The sequence below is a fragment of the Hippopotamus amphibius genome, chromosome 14 (assembly GCF_030028045.1).
Source record: "Hippopotamus amphibius kiboko isolate mHipAmp2 chromosome 14, mHipAmp2.hap2, whole genome shotgun sequence".
NCBI lineage: Eukaryota > Metazoa > Chordata > Mammalia > Artiodactyla > Hippopotamidae > Hippopotamus > Hippopotamus amphibius.
This window is the reverse complement of record NC_080199.1, coordinates 36,616,954-36,626,319: the sequence shown is the minus strand read 5'-3', so window position 1 is coordinate 36,626,319 and position 9,366 is coordinate 36,616,954. Positions and strand designations below refer to the sequence as shown.

General features: G+C 40.5%; 1 protein-coding gene across 6 annotated transcripts in view; it reads left to right on the top strand.

The window, feature by feature from the left end:
- Nucleotides 1-302: 302 nt before the first annotated feature.
- Nucleotides 303-9,366, top strand: part of BORA (BORA aurora kinase A activator) — a 28,126-nt gene continuing 19,062 nt past the window's right edge. Inside the window, exons 1-4 of one of the 6 annotated variants that reach the window (XM_057707988.1) lie at nt 303-563; nt 1,981-2,148; nt 4,333-4,439; nt 7,289-7,334. In XM_057707988.1, the coding sequence (XP_057563971.1) occupies nt 426-563; nt 1,981-2,148; nt 4,333-4,439; nt 7,289-7,334 (459 nt within the window). In that variant the 5' untranslated portion in view covers nt 303-425. Of the gene's footprint in view, nt 564-738; nt 1,189-1,980; nt 2,149-4,332; nt 4,440-7,288; nt 7,335-9,366 lie in introns of those variants that run through there. The other 5 variants (XM_057707989.1, XM_057707990.1, XM_057707992.1 and 2 more) reach the window with 5 other exon arrangements.

Here is a 9,366-nt window from a genome sequence, read left to right as displayed (position 1 = left end):
TAAAATGCGCCTGCTAAAGTGCAAGGGACAAAGGATGTAGCGGTGACCAAACACAAGAGGCCACTGTCCGCAAGGGGCTCGCAGCCTGGGGCGTTCCCGGGGTTCCCCTCCAACCCCCCCCCCCCCGACCATGCCTGCTGCGTGTGGGGTGGGCGGGGCGCGCGGGGCTGCCAGCAGCCGAGGGACTCGCGGACTCAGCGCGGGGAAGGGGCGCGGAGAGGGGCGTGGCGTGAGCGCGCAGAGGGGCGTGGCGTGGGGAGGGGGCGCGGGAGGAAGCGCGCGCGGAGAGGAGGGGAGGGGGGTGTGCGCGCGGGAGGTGCGCGGGGCCCCGCGCGGGAAGACCGGAGCGCGTGCCGGGCTGACGTGGGACCGCAACGCCGTGCGCGCGACAAACTACGCAGAAGGGAAGAGACGACCCTGAAAGGATGAGGCCCTCAGCCCTGTGGCCCTGGCGGGCTCCTCGGGAGGACCTCCAAAGATGCCGATCGCGGGAGGAAGTGGACCCAAAGTCCTCGTGGGCCCACCCCCGCCCGAGGGCCTGGGCTCTGGGGAACAGAGGCAAGGTAAAGGGGGCGAGACGGGCACTCACCGTCCATGGTTTCCCTCACCGCATTCAGATTCGCCGCCGCCGCAGCCCCGGCGCCGCTGCTGCTCGCCATGGCGGAGGCCGAGGGAGGCGGGCGACGGCCTGACCCGGAACTGGAGCGCCTTCCTTTCTCCTGGGCAATCGCACCGCGCGTCCCCCTCACGCCGGGCAGGCTCCGCCCCTCGCGCTCGTCGCCAGCGTGAGGCTGCGTGGATTTGAATTTGGAGCCTCGTTACTCTGAGCGGAATGCGAAGCGAGGGGTTGCCGTTCGAATTGACTACGCGGCCTCGATGCGATTGGCCGGTTCGCGGACAGCGGCGCGACGCGATTGGCCCGTCGCGCGCCAGGCCCGTGCCCTGGTTGGCCTAGGACAGCGCGGAAGCGGGGAGTTAAAGAGTCTTTGCCTGTCGTGGGAGCGGGTCTGGCACCCTCGGGAGCGCCCTGGAGTCCCTTTGGGGGGCTTCCTTTTTAAACACACCACTAGGTACGTTCTTTGTAGTCCCTGGCCTTTCCTCCCGTCTCGAGTTGGACCGCTCGGTTTGCCCGGCTGCGGACCGCCCTGCACGCTCGCCTCGGGATGAAGGGGAGCTGCCAGGGAATAGGTGCGCAAAGAGGGGGCGCCTAGACAGAGTGATTGAGTCGAGTTGGGGGTGACACCGGCGTGAGTCTCCTCCTTTGCGCTTCACCCGAGGAGGCCAGCTGCAACGTCAGCCTTCCGAGGAGTGGGTTCTTTTTCTCTAGTTGTAGCTCCCCCTTGACGGGAAATAATGCAATCTTGCCTTTTATCCTAGGGGTCTTAGCCTTTCGCTAAGGGTGTTTAAGAAGAGGCAACCCAAAGCGTTTAATTTCCTAGCCCTAGTCAGTCATTCTTTTCTGACGGGGGCTCATGTGCAAGGAAGGCACCAGTGCACAAAGAACCGGAGACTTCCTGGTCTCATATTTGCTTGCTGTAAATAAGTGTTTAGTAATTGCAGTTTGTTGGGGGAATTGCTGGGGCATCCGAATTGTGTTCAAAGTGTTTAAAGACGTGAGATAATGAATGAAAAAACTTTAGGTGTAAATTCTTTAGTTGAAAAAGGTTTTGTGGCTATTGGAATTTCTCGTTGTCTGGAGGGCAGACCTGAATTCATTCGCATTTGGTTGACTGCTACTTACAAGACACTTAATCTCTTGAGTTTGTTAATTCTGCTGCCAAATTATATCACTAATCTTTTCCTCTCTAGCTTTCAAGGTTATTTAGAGGAGCACACTTGTGTAAACTATAAAAAAGCCCAGAGGGTTAGCTTTTGAGTTAACTCTTTTTGTGAAATGTATGTTTGTGGAATACATTTTAGTTGTCAAAATGAATGTCTGTAGAACTTTGTACTTTTATTATACATCTGATTTCTTTTTAGTTTTCTCTCTGTGCTATGGGAGATGTCAAAGAATCAAAAATGCAAATAACACCTGAAACTCCAGGAAGGATTCCTGTTTTAAATCCTTTCGAAAGTCCTGGTGACTATTCTAATCTGCATGAACAAACTCTCTCCAGTCCTTCTGTTTTTAAATCGACAAAATTACCGGTAAGTTATTCTTGACTAGTGTTTCCTAGTTTGTTCCAGCAAACCAGTAACTTTAAATGATAAGTGGAAAATTTATCATGGAACGTATCTATCTGGAATGTGCTTTTTAATTGTAATGTTCATTATAATGTAGTGGTTGGGCTAAAAATAACTTAGCCAGATTTTTCTTTTTAGTTAGAATTTCTTTTTATTTTATTCAGTAGATAGCATGTTAGCTTCCTGCAGCTGTGGGTTCCACTAGTTACTATGTTTGGTGATATATGTACTAATATCATAATAGAGAAGAAACTATGTCATGTTCTCAGATATTCAGCAAACATTATTTGCATGCTCTGTGTCAGATACAGTTCTTAGCTATAGAGGTTACACCTTGAACAAGGCAGGATCATAAAACACAAATTCTCAAAAGAGTTTATACTCTAATTCAGGGGGTCAGCAAACTTTTTTTCCATCAGGGGCCAGATAGTAAATATTTTAGGCTTTGCAGCTCATCTGGTTGCTGTTACAACTGTTCACCTCTGCCTTGTATCATAGAAGCAGCCACAGGTAGTATGTAGACAATAAATGTGGCTGTGTTCCAGTAAAGCTTTATTTATGGACAATGAAATTTGAATTTCATGTGTCGTGAAATACTAATATTCTTTTGGATTTTTGTCACCCATTCATTCTTAGCTTGCAGATTTGTTTAGAAAGAAGTCAACCTCTACTCTGATGGGATAGACACAACTAAGCTGGCAACTTCAAGAGAAAATATGCACTGTAACACAAGGCTGATATGGAAGGGAATGTGCTCTGTAGGAGGTTAGGAAAGGCTTCCTGTCTTTAGCTTATTTTTACTGTTATTGGCTACAGTGGAGAAGTTCTTTTGAAGTCTGATCTGTAACTTAGTAAATTATCTAGAAAACTGCACACTGGGTGGCTATTCATGCTAGCAACACATTCCTGTCAGCGTGAAGCTAGTTATGCACTAGAGGAAAGCTTTACAGTGATACAGTTATATTGAGTCATTATACGACCTCATGATTTTAAGTTGAATAGTATTAAGTTTTAGTTAGTCTTAATAAAAATAATGGAATGACTTCACTTTAATCCTCAAAGCAAGAATGCGTGACATCTGAATTTTTAAGCCTCATTTTTCAAAACTGAATTTACAGGTTAGGATTTGGATAAGCTTTTGGTTTATTGGATAGTTGAATACAGAAAAGCAGCACTGGTTACCACTTATAATTATTTTAAGGATCATCTGTTTTTGAGCTTTTGCAGGCACTTGTGTAGTTAGGACTTTAGTTTTGTTTCCTTCTTGGTGAAAATAGACTTTTGATAACTAAGAGATTTTTAGTTTTACTTGGGCATGTTGCATCACTGATGAGTATTCATTATGGAATTTCTATACTTTTAATACTCTGAGATTTTTCTATTATGTAATTTGAATAATCACCCAGAGGGAAGATTTGGATATTTTAAAGAGATACAGTCAAGTCAGTTGATTTAGTGTGATTTGATTACCATTTGCCATTTAATTTAGTGGTGAAGTCAAATTTTAAAATATGAGCTGGAAGATATTTTTATATTAGAACCATTCACATTAATTATTTTATGCATAATTTTTTCATCTTTATTGGAATATAATTGCTTTACAGTATTGTGTTAGTTTCTGCTGTACAACAGAGTGAATCAGCTATATGTACACATATATCCCCATATCCCCTCCCTCTTCAGCCTCCCTCCCATCCTCCCTATCCCACCCCTTTAGGTCTTCACAAAGCATCCAGCTGATCTCCCTGTGCTCTGCAGCAGCTTCCCATTAGCTGTTTTACATTTGGTAGTGTATATATGTCAATGCTACTCTCTATGTCCCAGCTTCCCTTTCCCTCCCTGTGTCCTCAAGTCCATTCTCTACATCTGCGTCTCTGTTCCTGCTCTGCCACTAGGTTCATCGGTACCATTTTTCTGGATTCCATATACATGCGTTAGCATACAGTATTTGTTTTTCTCTTTCTGATTTACCTCACTCTGTATGACAGACTCTAGGTCCATCCACCTCACTACAAATTTTAAAATATGAGCTGTTAGATATTTTTATATTAGAACCATTCACATTCATTTTTGAAGCTGACATTTGAAGTTATTTTGGTAAACTGTTTTAGTATACTTTTACTCATAAGATCACTTTCTTTTGTTAAGACTCCAGGGGAATTTAGATGGTCTATTGATCAACTAGCTGTAATAAATCCTGTAGAAATAGACCCAGAAGACATTCATCGTCAAGCTTTATACTTAAGTCGATCTCGGTAAGTTTTCCTTTCTTGCACCTAAGTGTAATGACATACTCTCAACTGAAGAGAGATAGGAAGTTTCAGGGTTGAATATTTTTATTTGTAAAGAAATCAGGGAGGAAAAATTATCCTATCCGAATGAAGAGTGAGCTCAAAGAACTACATCCAGAAAGATTCCTTTGCTAATATTTCCAGATCTGGGAAGGAATCCTTTTTTTTCTCCCTCTGCTACTTATGGGACAACTCTGCTTCCCCAGCACTTGGTAGAAGGAAGGGCATTTTGAAATCTATCTTCATACATGATTGTGACTTCTACCATTGAAGTTTTGTCTTGTTTTCCTTTTTGGTGGTACGGGGTAAAGCAAAATGCTGTTTTATTACCACCTACATTTAGGGAAGCCTAAAATCCCCTTACCAAATAAAGACACATTGAGTAGAAGAGTATTATCAACAGAGAGAGCTTTTCTAGACATCATCCACCTTTGACACTTGGGGATCTGAATTTCATTATCAACCTGGTAGTAAGAGCAGCCCTAACTTTTGTTGATGTGTTGTAAATAGATTTCCAAGTACTAGCATGTCTTAGACTTGAACTACTTAATGATGCCTAATGTAGTGAGACCATGCACTTCTTTGGGGGAACAGGCGTACTTTTGGGTTACCAATTGCAGTCATCTGTAATCCCAAATTACAGATAGCAGTATTCATTAGTAGTTTGAGGGACTCTTGTTGACGTCAGTTTGTAGTTTGATTTTTTTACTAAGGTGCATGTGTTATCAGTCTAAGATAATGAATAATTCTTTCCCCTTTAACTTTAGAATTTAATCACTTGAAGATGTACACGTATTGAGATGCTCTTGCGAATATTTGTCTGGCTTTTCCACCCCTTCCTCTCTTGGCTTGGTAGCTTGATAACCATCCCCTAATAATTAATGCCCATCCAAAGCACCATAGAAAGAGACTAGAATGGGGATAGAGCATAAAAGGATTTTAACTTAACGCTAGCTAATACCTTGAAAGAGAAGGTGAAAAGAATGTCGAAAAGCAAATGTGTCACAGACGAATTTTTCATTTCACACAAACCATGTGCTTTATTTTGCCTCCTCTCTTCAGTGTATTGAGCATGGACAGTCGAGAGATTTGTTGAACACTATAGGGAACACCGAAGCAATATAGGACATTCTTGCCCTATAGTGTCAACAGAGTCGTGATACAACATTTCTGTACTTATTAGTAAACCATATATTGTCTGAGCAGGTTTATGAAAAGAATCTTGGTGTATTTCAGCAGATAGACCTGTAACATAGGAGAGGGGAAAAGACCCTGATTTTAATTTAACTTCCTCATATAATCAGTAAATGGTTATGGCTTCTACCAAGGATAGTGAGTATACTCTTAAAGCATGTTGATTCATTCTTAGAAATGAGCAAAGGCTTCTAATGTCTCTTCCTCTCTAACCCAGGTTCCTTATTTCAGTGCTTCCCATCTTTTTCATGCTGTGCTACACATAAGAATGAGAACTGCATATCATCCTGGTGTAAACAAATGAGTCTGTCCATATAGGAAGTGAACAGTCCTGAACTCCCCTCCCCGCCTTGTCCTCCAGGGGTCCATTCAGGGCATACCTGTAATACTGTACCCTGTATGCACCATGCCGGTGTTCTGTGATCTACTGGTCAGGATACCCTGCTCTGTATGACTTCTTAGAACCTTCCATGATCAGGCTCTACAATATTTGGCCAAACTGATTTTCACTGCTTCCAGCCATCACGTGAATATTTCAGGTTGTTAAAATCCTCTGATGAAGCGGTGGAAGGTTTATGAATGAGGTACTGCTAGATCAGAGCTTACTAATACTGTACGCTGTTGTTATTATGCACTGTCAGTTTGACCTGATTATGTTCACGATAAGATGAAGAGAACTGAGTTATTAGTCTCAAGACGGCTGTTCAAGCTGAGATATGTGGATTATCCTTGTAGTCTCTTTTCTCTCAGTTCTCTTATTTGAGAAATCCACTCAATTTTAATTTCTAATACATGTACATTATTGTAAGCATTTTTAATCTACAAGTTATACATGAAAAAGTTTGGAAAGAAAAAAGTATCTTACCAACTTATTGACGGTTAGCGAATATTCTTTCTGGGAACAAATTAAAGGAGTGGTCCCCGGGAATTTCCTGGTGGTCCGGTGGTTAATACTCCATGCTGTATGCCTTGTGCTTGAGACCCAGCAATTTATATTAAATCTTATAGTTGATAAATTTGTGGCACTCTAATTGCATATTGTATCAAAGTGGCAAAAAAAGCATTTGAACAAAATTTTTTATATTTCAAGTTTTATATTGATATTTCATTTCAGAATTAATAATTTTGTCTGTTTATTTAGAACTGTAAGGGTGATAGTTTTTTTTCCCTTTTATTTCAGAGTAAGAGTTGATTCTAAAATTATGACTATGATAAACTTGCTCTAATTGAAGAAAAAGAATTTGGACAATTTTTAGATTTCTATGGAGTGACATACTTCTTAATTTGTGGTGTCTAAAGGGCAAAGTTTATTCAAATTACTTTCTTTATGTTATTAATAGTAATTTAAAAATTGTATCAATGTAAGTCTTTTAAAAGAAAATATTATTCTATTCAAACTGGGAATGGTAAGGTGGGGAGGTAAGCCTAACAGCAAAGGCTGAATATCTAAATACTGTCATTTAGGAAATGTGATAACATCCCAGTTTTTCTTTTAAAATGAGCCGAACATTTGCCATTGTGCAACGGGAAAAAAACTGTTTCTTTGAAAGATTATTATTTTAAATGTTGAATCTACTGAACTAATGGCATGGTTGTTTTTCTTCTTTATCTCTGTATAGAATAGATAAAGATGTGGAAGACAAAAGACAAAAAGCGATTGAAGAGGTAACTTAAAACTGTTACTGATCATGAAGCCAGTTAAAGCATCGATTCTGCGTGCACAGCACCTCTAAGAGAGGAAGACTTCCTTCAGATCCTTTCCTGTCCCAGCTCCCCCACCAGCCTGCCCTTCCCCGGTCCCCCTCGGAGCTCTCCCAAGACTTGTGTTTTTGAGCTGTTCCAGCGCCTCTCCTTGTAATGATTGGTTTAGTGCTTTTCTCCCCACTGAGGCTGAATTTTTTTTTTGGCCAGAATTGTGCTTCGTTCATCTTTTTATTCTCAGGGCCTGGCGCAGTTTGTCTTCCTTGTGCCTTTGATGAGCACAAACCATTGTTTCAAGTTGGAGTCTACATAGAGGAAGTTGAATATTTTCAAGCCTTGAAAATCTAGGTTGGCCTCAATAATGGTTTTATCTTCTCTTCTTTTGTATCTTTGAATTTTTAAGCCATAGAATATATTTCGTGAAATACAATATCCTGCTAAACAGAAAAAGTATATCACAAATGTAGGTTTTTTTAAAAAATAAAACTAATGAACTAAGTTTTTCACTTTTTGCTTCCTTTGTTTGCTGAACTCCTCTTAGAGTGTGAAAAGGTTGTCTATCTAGTTATTTGCTCGGTGTCTTTGTGTCATGGCAGCATTTTTAGTTTTTCCTTTTTACCTCACTAGTCCTCGTCTGCCCATCTCTATTTAGCTACGCTTAGTTCTTCTGGACCCCAAAAGACTTCAGCTGTGGTGTTCAGAGATGCAGCTATGTTCTGGCCCCCATATTTCAGTTATAGCCTGTTTCTTAGAAAACAGTTTCATATGCTTTATACCTGCCAAACATTATCTACTTTTTAATCTATCCAAAAACTTCAAAATTTTCATTCTGATCCAGGCACTTGATTCCTCCCCAGTTGAAGATTCTCAGCCTCTTTCCCATTTCCAAACATTTTGGGAAATATGCTTTCTCTTTCGAATCCTCAACTTAATTTTAAAGGGAAATTCAGGAGAAATCTTAAGAAAATGAATGCAGAGAGAAGATTAGGACTAATGTAGCAGAAGTTAATGTATCAGCAACAAATTAAATTCGTATGTGTATATGTGAAATATAATAAATACATGCATATAATAACAACAGACAAAATTTGAACTGCAGAGAAAGAAATATAAAATGAAAATGAAGAGCCTCTAGTTCCCTGTCTCACTCCTTAAAATAATTACTGTAATATTTTTTGAGTATACTTTCAGATTCACTTTATGTGTGTAACAGCACATATCCTTTAAATATTAGCTCATTAATAGGACCATCCTTCTTAAACTGTTTTGCCTTTTTTTGCTTAATAATTTATTAGATTTTATTTTTGCTTATCAGCACATACTGATTTTTAGTAAACATCATAATATTCCATTGTATGAATGTATCATAACCTAATCCAGCCCCTGCTGACAGATATGTAGGTTGTGTTTAGTGTTTTTCTATCACAAATAATCTGCAGTGAACACACTTGTACGTATATCTGTGGACTTGCTGAGTCAGAGGATTTGTGTTTTCAGTTTGGTAGATTTTGCCTTATTGCCTTCCGAAAAGGTTGTACCAGTTTATTCTGGCCATGTTATGGTACTGCCTATTTTCTCATATCTGCAATACTGGCTATTATCAAACTTCTTAATTTGTGCTATTCTTATTAGTTTAAAATTTTCATCTTATTATTTGAATTTCTATCTCTTTCATTTTGAGTGAACTTATGCATTGCTTTATGAGTTTGTGGGTCTTTTATATTCCTTTTTTTCTGGGAACTCCCTATATCATAATCTCTGCTCCCCCCCCCCCCGCCTTTTTTTTTAACATCTTCATGTATTCATAGGTAGTTTAGTCCAGGAAATTAGTTCTTTGTCATAGGTATAGCAAAATATAAAGAAAATGTTTTGAGTTACCTCCAAAACGTAGAGAGGGGAGGGGAAAATACTGTGTTACTGTATTAGGGTTAAATTTATATCCAGAATGAAAGAGGAAAAACGTTTATCCAAATGCTCTGTCTAGCCAGTGGTGTGC